At 50.7% G+C, this 19,560-nt stretch overlaps 1 protein-coding gene across 1 annotated transcript in view; it reads right to left on the reverse strand.

Annotated features, from left to right (window-relative positions):
- CNTN3 (contactin 3) overlaps positions 1-15,977 on the reverse strand; it is a 69,581-nt gene extending 53,604 nt beyond the window's left edge. The window contains exons 1-3 of the mRNA XM_016202452.2: positions 15,849-15,977; positions 13,051-13,177; positions 5,628-5,803 (exon numbers count right to left, since the gene is read on the reverse strand). Of these exons, the coding sequence (XP_016057938.2) occupies positions 5,628-5,803; positions 13,051-13,177; positions 15,849-15,903 (358 nt within the window). The 5' untranslated portion in view covers positions 15,904-15,977. The remainder of the gene's footprint in view (positions 1-5,627; positions 5,804-13,050; positions 13,178-15,848) is intronic.
- Between the last annotated feature and the right edge of the window lie 3,583 nt (positions 15,978-19,560).

A 19,560-nucleotide genomic window follows, 5' to 3' on the forward strand; every position in this document is an offset into this window, starting at 1 on the left:
CGGGCCCCGCCCTGAGGATTCTGCCTGTGTGGGTGGGGTGTGGGGGGGCGGGTAGTGATCGCGGGCCACCCCCACGGAAATTCCCCACTCAGGGGGGTCCACCTGACATGCAGAAAACACATCCTTCACGAAACTGTAAGTCTGGGTTTGCATTTTTAATGCTGTGACGTGTTTAAGAAAGTATTTAGTGTGGCTCAGAAGGACAGATAACATACGACAAACAATTAGAAGAATCTAAGCAACTAAAAACGTTTAAGCAGGGATTTGAAAGAACTACATAATAGTCAGGAACCGTTAGAAAGTCCTACTTACTTATGTTCAGGTCACAAATTTCATCCTGACTTTCTAACAATTTTCAAGAAGACAGATATTTGGTTGGATAAATAATTGCCAATGTCCAGAAAGTGTGTGTCTGTGTGTTTTTAATTCCCCAGGTGAAACACAACCGATGCCAGGATGGAATGAAGGGTTCCTACAGGTTCCCACAGAGGATCTGTGGCCGGGCCCATGGGGGTGCGGGCGGGAGGGGTCCAGGGCCGCTCCCCACAGCGCCTCCTGGGCGGCTGAGGGCTCGCTCTGGTTGACCACGTAACGCAACGTCCACATCAAGACAACGCTGAACACGAAGCACAATAACTAGCAGGGAAAACAGGTGCAAGTAACGTGTCCCAGACACATCGGGACAGGTGGCCACCCTCGCTGAACCCGCGATGAAAGCAATTCCCTAGAGACTGACGAGTAGGTCCAGGGACGCAGCATCCTGCTGGGGGATGTGCCTGCTCCTTTCCAACCCGAGTGCAGATCCAGGCAACCCAGGGCCACTGTGGCGCACGGAGCTCCGTTTCCCAGGGCTTCCTACGCGCCCGGGGCCAGTGGCGCGAGCAGCTGGCAAACTGTGTCTGTCTGAGGCCAGACCCATCCCGCCGTCTGTCTTCGTTCAGCCTGGGAGCTAAGAATGGCCCTTACATTTAGTTGAAAATAGTCAAAAGGAGGAGACTGCTTTCATGACACGTGGAAACTACGTGAAACAAAATTCTCAGGGCCACAGACAAAGTTCGACTGGAACAAGGCCACGCCCGCTCGCCTCCGCCTTTTCTGCGGCTGTTCGCTGCTCACCTCCTACAAAGGTGGGGCTGGGCCCCGCCACGGAGGCCACATGGCCCTGGGGAAGCCAGATGCAAACTGACCCGCCAAGTGGTCCCATGTCCGTGACCTTCTGGAAAGGGCACAGCTACGGGCAGAGATCAGTGGTCCCCAGAGGCAAAGGACAGCGACATCTGACTCCAGGGGGGCAGCTGCAAACATCTCTGACTTGTGTCCCGTCGCCACTGTGAACACCCACAGACCCATACACCAAATGGCGTGAATTTAACTGCGTAATTAAGGGGAAAACTGACCGGCTGGTTCCAAACCCCACAGCTGTGCAGACCCAGCAGGACACGGTTCTCTTTCCAGGTCTGTCGTCTTCCAGCTGCGAGGCCCAGTCTCCGCTCAGCTCTCTCGGCACAGCGGCTAATTGTGTTTGGTTGGATGACACGCATCTGCCTCGTGTGGACGTCAGCCAAGGCCTCTCTCGGCTCCTCCGCGTGCCCGACCCTCACCGCCCGCACGAGCCTCCCCGTGGCCCCCGCATCCTCACCGGCGCCGGCACCAGCGTCTTTGAGCAGAGTTCCCTTCGCGGGGCTCGCTCTCTTTCCTCCGCATTGCCCCTGCTCCCCCTGCGCACCCTCCCAGGCCCAGAGGGACCTCGCTGTCATCCGTCACTCAGCCTTCCTCCCACCCAATCTGTCCCCACGCCTGGGACTTCTACCCCCGGACGCCTCTTACTATTTCCTCCTCACTCCCCGGCCGCCATCGTCAACCCACCTATCTGAGGGCCGAACAGTCGTCCACGAGCACATCTCACCCCCAGCTCTGTGTGTCCACCAACTAACTAGATCAGCCATCGGCCCTGAGAGCCACTGGTGGGCGACCGTTCAGAGCCGTCCTGCTGCGGAGCCGGAGCCCTGCTCAGGGAACCACGTCCGGCCACTTCGACAGCATCTCAGGGACTCCCCCGGCCCCCCGTCTCCTACAGATGTTGAAGTAAAGGTCACATCCTTTGCTCTCCGAGAGCGAGAGCCTGAGTAGTTTCCCCTTCCAGCTCAAGCTTCCGAGGCTCGGACAACTCCAATTCATCTTTTTTTAAATATGGTTTCATTGATTTCAGAGAGGGGAAGGGAGAGGGAGAGAGAGACAGAAACTTCAAAGAGAGAGAAACACCCACTGGCTGCCTCCTGCATTGAGCCCCAAACCCAGGCATGTGCCCTGACCGGGAATGGAACCGGCGGCCTCTCCGCGCAGGCGACGAACCAGCCGATCCCCGCCCGCCAGGCTCTGCCTCATCTCTGGTGCCCTCGCGACCCCTACAATCAAGCCCACCCTGTATTTATTTAGTTCGTCTTTCCTGGTAACCCAGGGCTCACTCGAGAGCATGGAGCCTGTCTCCACAGCCCCACACTTAGCAAAGCGACTGGCCCGTCAGACTTGCTCAATAAAGGTTTTAAATTTAAATAAAGCATCAGGGAGCTCAGTGATCATCGGCTCGAGGAGGATCTGTGAGGTGTTTGGTCCCTACGACGACTAGATTTAGCTAATTTGCATTTTGTGTTTCTTTTCTGCAATAAGACTGGAGACCCCATGAGTCTGGAGACCCCACGAGTCTGGAGACCCCATGAGTCTGGCGACCCCAAGAGTCTGGGTCATGTCCCCTTTGTGTCCACCTAGAGCTTAATCTCTACAAATACCTGTAAATATTGGGAGATAAAGTTGGCCCGAACAGACACGGATTTGGGCTGTAAGGAAACGTGGGAGATTGCGCCCCAGCTCTGTGGGTGCTGGAGTCTGGGCAGAGGGGAGGAGCGAGGCTGACGTGCCCGAGACGCCGGCGACAGAGTCGGGGCGCCTTCTCTCATCAGGAAGCCAGGCGCTTCCTGGAGGCTGCCAGGAGGAACTATTTGGATTTCTGGACTTCAGTTTTCCTAAAGAGATGCCAAATGAGCCTGCACTTCCCGCACACAGACCTCAAGCAGGGACAAGACGACCTCGGGAACGCCATCTGTTTCCAGTGTACACCAGTCAGTCCCTTCAGGAAACCTAGAAACTCGTCTCATGCGGTTGCTTTGCCCCCACAGCGGCCTGCTGAGGGCCAGCGAGTCGTCCTTCAGACCTTCACTGGCTCCCTCATGAAAGGTGCTGTTGTCCAAATAATCGTCTGTCTTGTCCACAAGCATCTGAAATCCATCCGCAGTGCACACGGCTGAATCGGACAACCCACCGGGAAGAGAGGGTGGTTCCAGCGGAGAGACCATGTACCGGGTTCTACAGTTCCTACTGCACGGATCCTGTTGAAACCTGTAAGCTGGCACTTCCCGGAGCCCCCTCCTTCCCAGTGCGGTTCCCGATGGAACCTAGCGGGTGAAATCTCCCACGGTACGCAGGAAAGGGCTGGCACACAGTAGGCCTCGGGAACCCAGCTCGCTTCCAAAGTGAGCGCCAGGCGCGCCCGGTGCACCGTCCGGGGACACAGCGCAGAGCATCGCCCCACAGAGCGGCAAGCGATGTGCAGACGGGCAGGGGGCAAAAGACACGCACAGGCCCCTAACATTAGTTACACTCACAGCCTCTGAGAGGTGGGGGGACGGGCACCTTATTTAAGGGAACACCCCCCCCACCTGGACCGTAAAAGGTTGTAATGGGAAAACAAACTGGAAGGGACTTTTCACGAACTAGTTGTTTACTGGACAAAATGGAACTAAATACAGATATTTAAGGAACATTTTCAGCATGTGCAATGAAAATACACTTAATAATTTGGAAAGGTAGTTATTCTAAAATTTTTGAACTTGATAATCAAGCCCTGGCAGGTGTGGCCCAGTTGGCTGAGCACCAGCCCCTTGCGCCAAAAGGTCGCCGGTTCGATGCCCGGTCAGGGCCCAGGCCTGGCTGCAGGCTCGGTCCCCAGGAGGGTGTGTGCAGGAGGCAGCTGGGCCATGTTTCTCTCTCCCCCTCCCTTCCTCTCTCTCTAGAGATCAATAAAAAGTCACAATCAAGATACTGGGACTACAGGAATGTGAAGGAAATGACGCCTCTGTGGCCTCCGGGCCGCCACGTCAGTGCTGCTGAGCCGTGGACAGGGCTCAGCGGGGGACTGCGTCAGCGGTCAGCCCAGCCCCCACCCTCGCCCCAGGGAACTGCCATCAGTTACTTCACCAAATCAAATAACTTAGGTGATGGTATATTCTATTTCATAAAATACTGTCCTCTGAGATTTTGAAATTAAAGTCCTGAGGTATAATTTACAGGAAAGAGAATTTTTAAAGAAGATGTACTATACCCTGGAGAAGCTTATTCTTTGCTCTGTCACGGAAGGACTTGGGCAGACAATCCGCAGAAGAAAAATAGAAAACAAGTGATGTTAGCGCGTCGCCTGCAAATCAGATCACCCTGAAACTGACAAACAAGAGGCGCCTCGTCGAATGCAGAATTATGAAACGATGCACAGTGAAGTATGTGCTTCGCAGAGCTATTTTTATTTTTAAGAACAGAACTGCAAATTGGACAAAAGTAAGGGGGAGGGGGAGAAGTAGTCCTGAGAAAGACATCATCGCTGTGAAAATCACAGGATTTCAGGTGCAACTTGAAGGACATTTTCCAACATCCGCAAAATAGGATCACAGCAGTATAATGGATGCCCATTACGGGGGGCTCAATTAAGGAGGTGCTCCCCACGGAAGGAGAAATTACAGAGTATTTTTAGGGAGCTGGTGCAGCAGAACACTGCAGATTTACCCGGTCCCCGGTGACCCCCCCCCCCCCTGATGCTGTCCTCCCGGAGACTGAGGGTCGAGCTCAGCCCCAGCTCTGCACAGGCCTCTGCCCAGCAGCCGCCCACCGCGCCGGGCGAGGCCTCCCTCACGGAGAAGCCGCCGGGTGCAGCAAGGCCGATGGGACTGTCCCGGCCGGAGGCTGCGGGAACCTAACCGGGCCTGTGTCCCCGGAGTGAGGCCACAAAGCACAGCTCCTGTGACATGGAAACGCACGCACCTGGGGCCGCCTGGGACCAGCGCCGTGACGCCGAGCAGGCGCCTGCTCCAGCGGGGCCCCGACTTAGCTTCACCAACTCATTTTCCCCTGAAGCACATTTTAGGTTCATCTCCACGGGTCAAGGAAGCGTCGCTAAGCGTCGCACAGCCCGGAGTGGGATGGCCAGAGGGGACAGCGAGAGGGGACGCTACTCGGTGACCACACTTCACTGCCCTCTGCCCGCAGAAAAGGCCCTCGGAGCCCCCTGCCTGCAGCCCGAGCCTCTCCCGAGGCAGGTCCCCATCCTGACGGACGTCGTATACAAAGCACACATCTGACACACGGGAACAGAGGCTAGAAAGAGGAAACAGGAAGAGCAAAGCAGTCCGAGGACAAATGGGGAGAGAGAAATCCACTGGGTCTCGGCCCAGTTCTACTCGGAGGTCAGAACAATCACATCGCACCCACCTACGCCCGAGATCAGTGAAGCCACACGTTGCTTCGGCAGCCCACCCGACCCCACGGACGAGACGCCCGACGCAGACGCGTGACCCAGAACTTACAGGCAAACTGGAGTCGGGCTTCTCTGCTGACGACGGTTCCCACCGAGTTTGTTGCGAAACACTGGTAACTCCCGGCGTCCCGGTCCCTGTCGGGGTTGATGACCACGAGGTCTCCGCCGTGCAGCTCGTAACGATGCTCCAGGCCCAGGTCAACGTCACTCCCGTTCAGCTGCCATCTGGAGGAAACGCAAGGATGTTCCCTCTTAGGGTGTATATTTAAATCAGCATTATTGCCCACTCCGAACACCATCTCTCCTAGAAACCAGAGGCAATGAAGACACTGCGCCAAGGCTCTCAGCTGAAGGGTAAGCACGCCCATGTTACATGTCAGCAGCCACAGGTCAACATACAGTGGAAACCACAGCAGTGCGGCATCTGGAAGTTAGAGATGCCCCAGGATCTCCCGGGGACGGGGGGACGGCTCGGCGTGTTCAGGGGACATGGGCAGGGACGGGGGGACGGCTCGGCATGTCCGGGGGACATCGGGCAGGAACGGGGGGACAGCTCGGCGTGTTCAGGGGACATGGGCAGGGACGGGGGGACGGCTCGGCGTGTCCGGGGGACATCGGGCAGGGACGGGGGGACGGCTCGGCATGTCCGGGGGACATCGGGCAGGGACGGGGGGACAGATCGGCGTGTTCAGGGGACATGGGCAGGGACGGGGGGACGGCTCGGCGTGTCCGGGGGACATCGGGCTCGGCCTGTGTGGGCAGAGAGGTGGAACGCTGAGGCCATTACCGGGCTCGCAGCATCGGATCCCCTGCTGGCCAGGGGCAGGACGAGCACATTTCTCTGATTTATCCAGACCGACTGGGCACATTTAACACATTAATGGTGAGAGCTCAGCTCTCCATTCCCGTCTGTCTGGGTAAATGCTCGTCCCCGAGGCACCTCCGCTCTTCTGAGCCATCAGGGTGCGGCTTACGAAACAGCACTCGGTGGTAAGAGACCCGGAGGGGGTCGGACCAGAGAAGGCAGGAACCCCAGGGCCATATTTACCGACCGGAAGCCCAACCGAAACACAAGAAAGGAAGAAGCCGGTTGGTCAGCAAGGGCCTTCCAGGGGGAGGCCCGGAGCGTCAGCAGGGAGCACACCTGACGCGTCAAGGTAAACGGCACCTGTAATTACTTGTTATTTATTTTATTCTTCCACCATTTCTCCCCTCGAGGCCCTCTTCCAGCTCCGCCCGCCTCCCTCCCTCCCCCAAGTCACCAGACCGTTGTCCGTGACGCCCCCGAGCCGTCTGCCCCCCCCCCCCCCCCCCCGCGTCCATGAGTCTGTCTCTATTTTGCTCGGTAGTTGTTTGTCCCTTAGGTTCCACATATGCGCGAAACCGCAGGGCGCTTGTCTTTCCCTGACCGGCTTGTTTCGCTCAGGGCCACACCCGCAGGTCACCCGGTCGCAGAGGCTGAGGCGCCGACCCTCCCCGGCAGAGCGCGCCCCACGGCGTGCGTGCCCCCGCCTCCTGGACGACCCGCTCTAACAGCAACGCCACACTGCACCCCCGCCGTGGCCTGGCCTAAGGGGACAACCATCTCCAAGGCTCTTTACGGTACTTCTGAGAAAATGGGCGACACAAAGGCCATTTCTGAGGCGACTCGGCCACGGTCCCAGGGTATCAAGTGGCACCCACAGAAGCGACGCCCATTTTAATTCTCGCCGAGTTCTGCACTCGTGTCACGGGCCATCTGAAGTTGCCTCGTTAACATATGAACATTTCACTTGGACATATTACGTCCTGTGGAAACATATAGAGGTGCGACGTGGACATTAACCCAAGCGGACCTGCAGAAGTTAAGTGGGGGGTTCAGCTCTAGAGTCAGGATGTTTGTGGCCTGACTCAGCCACACGTTAGTTCACGGCTGCGGAGGCGGAAAGGTTCCCTTTCAAACGTCCTCCCTCCACGGCCGGGAGCAGACTCTCCGCAGCGGGCGCACTGGAGGCGCCGCGAAGACCCACCGTCTCCTTGCAGCAGAGCCACAGCGTTGTGTCCCCCCTTCCAGCGCGAGTCCTCCGGCGGAGCCGTCCCCAGGGGGCTGGCGGATTCTCAATCTCGTGTTAAATATCGATCGTTTTTCCTCCTGCTGAGAAGATGTGAATTCAGGAGTGGGCTTTGCTTAAACTGAGATGCGTAAGGACCCTCCAGGCCGGGGCGTATCCTGAGAAAATATTTCCAGGTCCCTCCTGCAAGGGGGTCCCATTTCCGCCGGATCTGTAAACGTTTCTGGGGTTTTGAACTTTGAATGTAAAGCATTAAGTGCCTCACTTAGGAGACATTTAAACTGGTGGAAATGCCTCCTGAACGGGGCCAAGCCTATCGCCGCGCCCGAGACATGAAGTCAAACGCCGAAGGTGGGGAGCCCGGGTCACTGCCTTCCCAGCACAAACTGATATGACGAGCTAAGCGCGTGTGAGAGCCCGGATTCCCGGCGGGAGGGTGCGTCTCGAAGCAGAGCCCGTCCCCCAATGCGGCTGTGGCATCCGCTGATCCCAGCCTGAAGCCCTGAGAGGCGGGCGCAGCCCACAGGTGCCTCCTGAGGAAGCGACTCGCCCACCCTCCAGCCTGGACGTAACGGACGCACCACCCGCACGATCTACACGCATCTCCGGAAGGGGAATGACGCGTAATTACTTTCATTTACTGCCCTAGGCATTTATTTACCAGGCTGGTTATTACCGCACAGGGCAACCTCTTGCCTAAAACCCCCGAGGACAGAATAACAGTAATAAATAGCGACAGGTCTTGTCTGCAGTGCAGTTTAGGGCCCCAGGTCCTAGGCCCTGTCTTCCGCTAGAACTCGGCCACAAGGTTAGAGAAGGTCACCCCTGGAAGCCGAAACTAACAGCTGAAAATAAATCGAGCAACTTCAGGTAGTTTGAAAACAATCCCAGGGTACAATTCACCCCCAGCAGATGGAATAAAGCTGTCATCCCAAAGCAAAACCACGCGATCGCACAAAATCTGTCGGGAAAATGGAAATAAAAGCCACATTCAGAGAACAAGAAATGTCACCTTGGACTTCAACATGAAACAAAGCAAAAAGAACAAAAAAAAGTTCTAACCTCTTTGGGGGGCTGGGCTGGGTTTGGGATATTGGCCGACACCAAACACTTGTTAAATCAACAGGCAGTACTTTCTCTGGGGCTCGAGAGGAAAATTGGGAATTTAATCACAGAAGCAATTTGTGGTTTGAGATGCGGCTTCGAGTTAATAAGCAAATGCGTCTGTGTTCAAATGCAACGTTTGTTAATATGTTTACCGGAGTGATGAGAGTAATTGCCGTCCTTGGGAGCACGAACGTCTGGATTTGCATTTTCAATAATTTATCCAAAAATAACTAGTCTTCTGCAGTAATTGCTGGAGATATAAATGAGCTTCATCGTGATGCTGTGTTTTAAAAACTGAGTTTTTAGAACGTGTTTTATGACACAGATTCCCATTTGTCCTTCACTGGTAAATTCAAACATATATATTTAAAAAAAACTAACAGAGATTAGAGCATCACTGGGATTGAAAACAAGAGTTCCGTCTCCATAGTTACGGCCGCGTCCCAACTGGTCAGCGACTGTCTTAGTTACCCCGAGGGGAGCCGCAGAAGCTGGGCCTGGGCTAGTCCTGCGTTTCCTGCACCCGGTGAGCTTTTCCTGGCGGCAGGTCCCTCATGCTCCTCCTAGGAGGCCACAGCTCACGCGGGTTTCACAGGGCCCCCCAATCTTCCTCCTTGGCGGCTATGTATCTATCTAGGTATCTAGGTATCTCTATTTCTACCTACCCACCTACATACCTACCTCTCTATGTGTCTATGTATCTACGTATCTATTCACCTATCTACTTACCTACCTATCTACCTACATACCTATGTTTGTATATGTCTGTCTGTATGATGTATGTATGTATGTATCATGTATCTATCAACTTATCTACTACCTACCTACCTATCTGCTTAGATTTATACTTATAAAAACATATTCTTTCTCTTCATAAATAAAATTCCCTGTGTCCTCTTCTTATGTCCTTAATGTCATTGCATATTTATAGTACTTTTCTGTACCTTTTGAGGGATAGTAAGAAACCTAAGAACAACTAAGCATATTTTCTTCAGGAACATTTGAAACATAATGTAGAAAACTACCTGGGTGACCGCTAAGGTCAAAAGCTTGGGAGAAGGTCGGGCCGTAGATGAAGGTGTTGTGTGAGTAAAGTTATAATTACGAGCCGTAGACTCTATACACCCAGTGTCTCCGTCACAAAACCTATGCAGATAACAGGTAACAGGCCATCCTCGCTTGTTCCAGGGAAGCCTAATATCTTCACAGCAAACAGAGGTTCCCTGTGCTGTGTTAAGGTCTTCATTTCTAGTGAGGATAAACCTTCTGTTCAAGTGAAATTGTATACTGGTTAGAAGTCTTAACTTTAGAAAACCTTACAGCTACAATTAAAGCGTTGGCTCTCTCTGTCTACTAACCAAGAATTTAAACCGTATAATGAAAAAAATAAATTAGATAAATTTAAAAAATAAACAATACCTGCTGGTTCAACAACACCTGCACTTTAAATTCCTTCCACATAAGACGTAAAACCGATAAACCAATTTAAGTCACACGTCCCCAGCCTCAGTTATGAATTTTGTTTACACTTCAACATATAACATCCCAGGCCACATAATAAAATATAAGAAATACTTTGCAAATGGCAGAAACTTTTCACAAACATTTATACACAATATCAATATATTTAAAAGCTTGCTTTCTGGTATTGCAATAAATATCTGGTCTACAAAGAAATAATGACAACAGGCTATGTCTGAATTTTTGACTCAATACTTCTTGCTGTTTGATAAAACTTTACAAACCTAACTAATCTATCCATTTAGAAACACACTCCTGTATGACTAAATCTCTTATCTTGACAATTTTTCAGCTGAACACATTTATCATCAAATTATTCAGAAGGTAAATGCCAGGAAATAAAACTTAACTGACAATAGAGAAACAGCCCACCCACGAGCCAGCCTGTCCCGGAGTCTTTCTCATGTTCACAGCCTAACAGCATCTTCTCCATCTCCGGGAGACGCAAAAGGGGGTGTTTTAAATGGATTAGAACGTCCTATGAAAATGCTGGAAAAATTTATTCCAGAATCAAGTCTTGTTAAGTGGATATGTTCATCTTTCCCCGAGAGGAGAAAATACTTGCAGAAGTCTGGATAATGAATCCAGCTTGTAAAATGCAGTTCCTTGTATTTTATTATTTTTTATTTTTTTAATATATCTTTATTGATTTCAGAGAGAGGAAAGGAGAGGGAGAGAGAGAGACAGAAACATCAATGATGAGAGAGTCACTGATCAAGCCCGCAACCGGGCCTGTGCCCTGACCGGGAATTGAACCCCGATCGCCTGGATCCTAGGTCGACGCTCAACCGCTGAGCCACGCCCGGCCGGGCAGTTCTTTGTATTTTAATCATACATAGGGTGTCCCCCCAAAAAGTATACACACTTTGAATGATTATGAAGTCAGTGTTTATTAACATAGGTTCATTTTCAAAATTCAAAAGAATCTACAGAAATGAATAATTTTTTTGCCGACGCCTGTTTTCAAACCGACGACCTTTCTGTTCCAGGCCCTGCTGATAACGCGAAGCAATGGAATCGCCAACATTGGGGATCATTTTGTGCGGCATTTGTGCACCTCTAATGCCTTGACTGTCACCGGTTTTGTACTGAAAACTTTATCTTTCATGTGTCCCCATAAAAAAAAAGTCGAATGGTACTTTAGGATGAATTTTCTTTGTTCAAAGCTTAGTCTGCCTTCACCCACTATTTCAAATCAGTTAAACCAGAAAAGGAGTGAAAGTTAAGTGAGTGATCAGCTGAGAAAGTGTGTGCACATTTTTTGGGACGCCCTGTATTATACTTTTCGTATTTCTATAGGGAGAGGAAGAGGCAGAGGGGAAAGTTTGTCCCCTCTGCCAGTTCTGACCAGGAACCTGGACTTGTGCTGGGGAGAGTCCACAGTCGGTGCTCAACAAACAGGCTGCTGGAATCACTGGCCTTGCAAAGCTTCCAGATGCAAAAATACAGAGGTCGGCCCCCGACCCCGCGCCGACTGGTGGCCTATGGCGGCCGACGTCGACGGCTCCATGGTTTAAACAAACAGCAGATGCTCGGGGATCGACACAGTGAGGGGTTTGTTAATATGGGCTGAAGTCTACTTGCTCTGTGGGTCTCGGGAAAGGTCTGCCAAGCAGACTGATTCTGTAAACAGAGTTCTGGAGACAAACGCTCTCAGTACTAAAAACCGTGTTTTCACGGAGCCTCCGGCACTTTCTCGCAGCCCCTCACAGAAGCAGCATATGCTGTTTATAAATAATTCGCTTCTGCATGAAACTGGGTCCCCTAAGCACCCCTAGGAGTAAAAATGCTAATCTCTGTTATTTAATAAAGTAAACACCCCCCCGGTCCAAGCCAGCCACTGTCGTCCCCCCAGTGCTCATGTATATTTTTATCTTAAGGTGACTGGAGATCAGGTTTTTATTTTCTCTCCTTGTACCTTTCTGTGGTGTTTGAAGTTTTTCAGTGAACAGGTGTCATTCCTATAATCTGGAAAATATAGACTTTCAGAGGAAAAAAAATCTAATAAATATGTATTTCTCTTCCAGAATAAGTGATTGTAGTAAGAATGTATTTTATTCCGTACTTAATGAGCCTTCAAACGCACCCCAGGAAAACGGTAAAGGAAGGTCAGAGGCTGAAGGTTCTCTTCTAGGACGTCCGACGCCTTGGACACAGTTAGTTCCGTCCCCACAGAGGATGTGACCCCAGGGTCGGCATGTCCATGCAGGTTTGCACGTTAACTGGACTGCACGTCAGTAAGCTGAGTCCGTTTACACCGCGGAGCACGACGCAGCTGTGGAAAAGGACCCTTTACCCCGTGACGCGGCATGGAGGAGGCCTGGGGAGTATCATGCTGAGCGGAATAAGCCAGGCAGAGAAAGGCAAGAAACACACGGTCTCACTCATATGTGGAATCTAATAAACAAAATAAACTTTTGAACAAAATAGATCCAGAGACATGGAAGCAGGGAGCAGACTGAGGGGTCTCAGAGGGAAGGTGGGGGCTATACATGTATGTGCATAACCCATGGGCACAGAGAGGAGTGTGTTGAAGGCCTGGGGAGGGGACGAAGTGGGGAGGAGGGTCAATGGGTGGAGAGGGGGGCATCTGTAATACTTTCAACAATTGAGATAAATTAAAAAAAAAAAGAAGCCGCTGGGCCCAGCGTTCAGACATCGGGCCTGCTGAGCACCAGGTGCAACCACAGCTCCACGCGTATTTCTTCCCGACGGCGTAAACACACTGACTCAAAAAATTCCCCGTCGCCACCTCCTCCTCTCTCAACGCGAGTGTCAGACTTTGCCCCGTACCTGTAACGAGGTGCAGGGTTGCCTCTCGCTTCACAACTTAAAGTGACTCTTTTGTCCTCGGAGCCGACGGGGACCATGCTGTTGCTGGGCTCACTGACGAACACGGGGCCGTGGAAGAGAAGCTCGCCTGCGGGTGGAGACATCGAGAGGAACCGTGGTAGTGGGAGGTGGTGAAAGCTGCGTTCAGAACCGAAGAGAAGCCGGGGACTCTCGTCTGCCCTGAGAAGCCCCTGGCTGACCATGTGAGCACCGTGGGCCCCGAGATGACACACTGCCCACCGCCCCCATCTCAGAGCAGAAAGGGGGAAGCCAGAGCCCCTGCCACACCCAGCCAGTGCCCACAGCATGACAGGGTCTCCTTGGCAGCCGGATCTGGAGTCTGGATGATGCTCTATAAAGACCTTAAATAATAAATTTTTTAACAAACAAACAAATAATCAAAAAAGCAAAGACACTTGCTGCCCACAGACCAACACCCTCTGCAGGTGCAGCTCTGGTCAAGGGCGTCCTTGACCACTAGCAGCCCGGCCACCCCGTGAGACAGCACAACGCCCAGCGAGAGCCTTATGAAAATAAGCCTGTTCCCATCATGTCTCTGCTCAGACCACACCGAGGCTCCTGAGGGCATTCAGAGTAAAAGCCGGGATATCTTCCATGACTGACAAGGTCCCCCACCTTCTGCAGCACCGATCACCCCTCTACCTCTCGGCTCTGGGCTCCTGCTTCCTCCCCGCAGCTCGCCTGCTCCGACCACAGAGCTGCCCTGTCTCTAGAACACCCAACGCATCATGGACAGAAACCTCCAGGGGCTGCTGGCTCTGCCGGGCTCCTGTCTCTGAACGTCCACAGGGTCACCTTGCTCACCTCCAAGTCTTTGCTCAATGGCCTCCTCTCCGTGAGGCCCAACCTGATGGTCACCCTTAAAACGGGAGCCACCTCCCAACCCCACACTCGCACCCTAACTTGCTTTTCATCTCAGGCAGCAACTATGTCTCATTCAAGGTCCTTTCCTACCCCAACGTGATACAATGTAAACCCCACGGGCACAAGGATCTCCCTCCACTTTCTCCACCAGAAACAATGTGTCCTGCGTAACAGATGCTTGTCACCTGTTTGTTTAAGAATAAAGGGAGCCTAGCCTAGCACTTCTGAGAAAAAGCTCACTGGGGTTCATCTCAGGGAAAATTCCTGGCCAGAAATTACGATTTGCCTCAGCTGCAGGGAGGAAAGTGCAGAGACAGAACAACAGAAGAAAATGGAAGAGAAAAATGCAGTGAGTAATGGAAAACAAAGCTTACATCCGAGAAGGTAAAACACAAATTATCAAGCATTTGCTGCATTTACAGAGTTTATAGCTTTGGCTAAACTCTACAAACAAATGGATTTACACAACACATTTCACTTGCCATTTATGATGACACTATCCCTACATTATGGACAGATTTTTAAATTTAATACATAAAAAATGACCCAATATTGGTTATCAGAATATCACATTAACAAGACAGCCTATTTATTTTTTATTATTGATTTCAGAGAGAGGAAGGAAGAGGGAGAGGTAGAAACATCAATGATGACAGAGTCATTGATCAGTTGCCTCCTGCACGCCCCCTGCTGGGGACTGAGCCTGAAACCCAGGCGTGTGCCCTGACCAGGAATCGAACCGGGGACCTCTTGGTTCTTGGGGCGATGCTCAACCGCTGAAGCAAACAAGCTTACTTTTAAATGGCTTAGCCAATCCATCAGTGAATCGATCAATGGGGAAACTACATCCACTATGTACACAAATAGAAGAAAGACAGTGAAACAGCTCAATCTAAACGGTGCACGTGTGGGTGTTCGTTATATGATTCCTTCAACTTTTTAGGCTGGAGAATTTTTGCAATAAAAAGAAGAAAAGTAAAATAAACAAAAACCTAAGTGTTGTGCACATACGACTTTATTTTTAATAACCCTCCTCTTACTTATCCACTCCTCCAGAAAACAAAGCTACGTGAACAGAAGGAAACACATCGAGCGACCTACAAGCGCTGCTTCTGTCTGGTAGACATCTGGAAAGTGATTCCTTTTTCCTTCTATTTTGTTCTAAACTTCAAATTTTCCAAATTAACATATAAAAAGCCTATGGGTTTTTTTTTTTTTTTTGCTCCTTTAAATAATTTATTTGCTAAAAGGAAAACAGTGTTGTTTTCAAGATAAGATATGAAAATACCGACACCCTTTACAGTTTAGATCCTCTCTCCACAGTCGGGATTCGAACTTTTAGCCCCGTTTGGGAAAAAACAGTCATGAACTAACGTCCTCAAATTATGATTAACTGTTGTTTCATCTGCTGCAGGAGACCTGTGACATAAGACGCTATTGTGCCCTAGTGGGTTTTCTCAGTGGTTAGAGCGTCGGTCTGTGGACTGAGGGTCCCGGGTTTGATCCCGGCCAAGGACAGGTCCCTGGGTTGCAGGCTCGATGCCCTGCCCCGGCCGGGATGCGTGCGGGAGGCAACCAACCAATGTGTGCGTCTCCCTCCCACTCTCTGAAAAGCAGTGGCAAAAAATGTCCTCAGGTGATGATTAGAAAAAGCAGCCCTTGTGCTTGATATGGAAACAAAACTGTGCCCCCAAATTAGGGGCTGAAATGAGGCTCACAGTCAGAAGAGAGAATTCAGGTTTTCTTTCTGGAAAAAACAAAATAAAACTGTTTTCTTTGCTACTGGAGGAGTATAGCTCCAACATCCCAAACCACTGAATATCTGACTCACATGTAGCTCTAACCTCAACTTGGAAAATGCAGCGTGTTTTTACCTCCCAGGCAGCCAATGAAAGGCAGCAGGATCAGCCGTTCCCATGACAACAGCATCTTCAGTGGCCCAGCGCCAGGAACTCCGGTCCAGTCTCTGGTGAGCAGGATGCTTTGTCTCCAGGTAAATCCTTAATCTGTAAAACACACGCACGGAGAAGTTAGGCTTGAAAAAATGAGTCGCCTTAAAAAATAGATTTTCTTCCTTTCCTAAAATTGGATGCTACTCAAAATCCCCAAATGAAATGAATCCTTTTGGATGCAAAAGAGAAGACGTGTGAAGTGTCGATACTTAAAAACACTCTGTGTAACTGAGAGCAGATGGAAGTGGCTTCACAAAGTCAGAAAGAAATGTTCAATAAAACAGAAATATTAAATATTAATAAAAACTTTGGCTAGACAATAATTACAGCAAGTAAATGACAACTCTGGCATTCTAACTTCTCTCGTTTTCTCTAATGATGACATTTTGGTAAAACTAAGAGTCCCATGAGCAGACGTCTTGAAGCACCAGCTCTCTGGTCCCTGAGCCCCTGACAAGGGGCATCGATTATAAACGGCAGGACCAAGGCTCACCCCCAGCTTAGTGTTTTCAGAGACGAGGGCAGAGATCTCCCAACCACACAGCTGCCCAAAACAGACAAAAAATGCTCATGGTGGAAACTGCTCAGTCTGAGGGTCTTGCAAGTGAAACAATTTTGTTTTATTTTCTTTAATTTTCACCAAATTAAAGGAGCTGGTTGAGAGGAAATACTTATGTGAACATCCTGCATCATTTTCAGTGGCCAAGGCCACTCGTTACCCTGTGCGGCTAGTGGTCAAGCAGACCGACCGCACACGGAAACCGGGAGGCCGGTTCCAGTCGCTGACCAGCGGGGTCCACACGTCGCGGGAAGACGCACCACGCGGACTGGGCAGTGGCTGTGGACTGGGCTGGACCTGCTGTTGCTGAGCCAGGGAGAGAAATCTCAGCTTCACTTGGGATCTGACACACGATGCAATGTGGCCAATCAGAGCCGGGTCCCAAGCGATCATTTCAAAAGTGAAAGTGGGACAACAGCCAAGTGACGTTCTCGAACTAATACGCTAAGCGAGCCGTTCCTGCAGTGATGCTGTTTGTTCACTGCGATCTCGGGCAGGTCGGAGGCGTCGCTGCGGCCGCAACGCCAGGACGGCGCAGCTCTGACTCCGCCCACGAACCTGGAACCGCAGGTGAGTGACAACCCCTGTCCCTGGAACTGGGATCCGAGGCCACTCCTCCCCACCCGCTATGGCAAAGAGCCCGCGTCTTAGTTTGGGTTCCTGTTCATGCAAACGCCGCGAAATGAATTCAAGTGCAAGGCGTTGACTCGGCAGGTGAAGGACAAGCAGGGTCAGGGAGGTGAGGGGAGGAAGGCGGCCGATCTGGGTGAGACAGAAAGCTGCCAAACTGTGTGGCTCCGGCTTGGTCCAGTCGCCCACGGTTGTCCTGGAGCGGCCCAGTGTTACCATTGTCCAGGGGCAAGGGGCCGGGGAGTCACCGGCCACTCCCGTTAGTCTCAGTTGGCAGGCTGCTCGGGGGCACTCACTGCCCGGCACATTCGGCCGTCCACGGGCGGCAGGTGGCCCAGAAGCCACACAGTGACTTTAGGTAAAGACGCCCAGGGTGGCCACTGAAGGGACTAAGGCAGGGGACGCGAGTGGGGCGCGGGCACAGGGAACGGGCCTTGGAAGGGGGGAGCAGTTCTAAGCAGGAGTTGACACGATCGATTTGCAATGGGCGTTCAAATCAGACATGCTCTAATGCGATTCAGGCTTAAAAGGGTAAAAAGAAAACACGTCCAGTACCCCCCTCTCACCCTTCCCTTCAAGTTCACAGAATCACAGGCTAGAAAATATTGCCTGGCCGGGCTTGGCTCAGCGGTTGAGCGTCGACCTGGGATCCAGGTGATCGGGGTTCGATTCCCGGTCAGGACACAGGCCCAGGTTGCGGGCTCGATCAATGACTCTCTCATCATTGATGTTTCTATCTCTCTCTCTCCCTCTCCTCTCCTCTCTCTGAAATCAATAAAGATATATTTAAAAAAAAAAGAAAATATTAGGCAAACTGTCTGATATGAGAAATACGTATATTCTAAATTCCCACCTGTGCTCACGTAGGCATGCACTGCATGAGATCTGAAGACAAAAAATAACTCATTCAGGAATGTTATATTTAAAAATTAAATTATGTTGCTCATTTTCATCAGTGCTAAGTAGGGCACTGACTTTATAAATAACGAAGGCAATTAATACAATCAGGACCTGACGTCTCCGAGTTGCCGAGGACTGAGAGAGGGAAGCGTGACAACTCGTCCCACTTCTGGAAATCACCGAACTAAACAAACTACAAAGGAAGCCCCGGAAGCAGGACAAACACGAACTGAAATGCCACCTGCTCAGAGAGAACAGTCTCGTACTGACGGGAGTGCTCTAAAGCAAAGGAAAAACAGATAACCCTCCGAATTTTCTCTGCTAACGGACAAAGCTTAATATATTCACAGCACGCTTCTCACAGCTGTCTTTAAATAGCTCCCAAATACAGTGCCTATTGACAATTGTATTATTTATTCTTAATATCAGTCAGCTGAGCTCAAAGAAATGTTAGACCTTAGACCCCCAAACGAAAAAAATGCTCTAAATAGTTCCTGGGTTTTGCTCTGAGAGACCATTTGCGGCTTTTGTCCCATGCATTATAAAATGCTGCTAAGATTATCGGTCATGAAATATTGATATGCATTTGTAACATTAAACGTGCGTAGACAACGCTGGATGCAGCCTTGGCCCACGCCCAGGGCAGCCTCCTCTGCGGGATGGGGGGCTTGGTTCAGAACTTCCCCTGAGTTTGGCTTCATTTCTATCAGACTGACAGGCACCTAGGGAGAGTCTCCTTTTCAGAGACAAACACTAACTATAGCACCTCCCTTCAGAAGGGTTGCTAAACATGTCCCACACCCCAGAAAGTCACCTCCAACTTCCGTATCTGAGAAAGAAATTCCACTTCTGAATATACACTGTTCCTACGCCCACACGCCGGGGCTCCCTGCTTTGCCAGCGTCTCTCTCAAATCAATGTCTCTCCTCCTTTCTCTAAAAATCAATAAAAAAACATATCCCAGGGTGAGAATTTTAATAAAAAATAACTTGTACTCTTAAAAAAAAAAAAGCAGTATAAAAACCAAGAGAGGCAGAATAAATTGCAGTCAAGCATGGTACATACATGTATATGTGTGTACATGTACATGTGGCATAAATATAGATGTACACGCACAGCTGTATAACCTCGGGCAAGTTACTTGTTACCTAGGCCTCTTTTGCCCTCAGTAACTGGTTTAATGTGAGAGGTAGGACTGCGCCTGTGCGCTGGTACTCAGCACCTGACAGTTACCACCACTATTACACAGAAATTAAATATGACTGGCACCCCGGCTGGGGATAAATCAAAGACTTAAATGAAATAGGAACTTGAATGTGGATCTCTCATCTTAAAGAGACATCAGCGGAGGGAACACAACACTCCTCCTGCTTAACTGTGTTTTTAAAAGTTGCTTTTTATCACAATGAATGGAGTGATTTTGACACCTTTAGAAATGCTAATCTGCTTGGAATTCACACCTATTAGGAGCTGCATCTAGGTGTATAAAACATCCACTCCATCAACACAGAAGCAGAAGCGTGAATCTAAATTGAGGCAAACTGT

The sequence above is a fragment of the Miniopterus natalensis genome, chromosome 15 (genome assembly GCF_054644295.1).
Source record: "Miniopterus natalensis isolate mMinNat1 chromosome 15, mMinNat1.hap1, whole genome shotgun sequence".
NCBI classification, from domain to species: Eukaryota; Metazoa; Chordata; class Mammalia; order Chiroptera; family Miniopteridae; genus Miniopterus; species Miniopterus natalensis.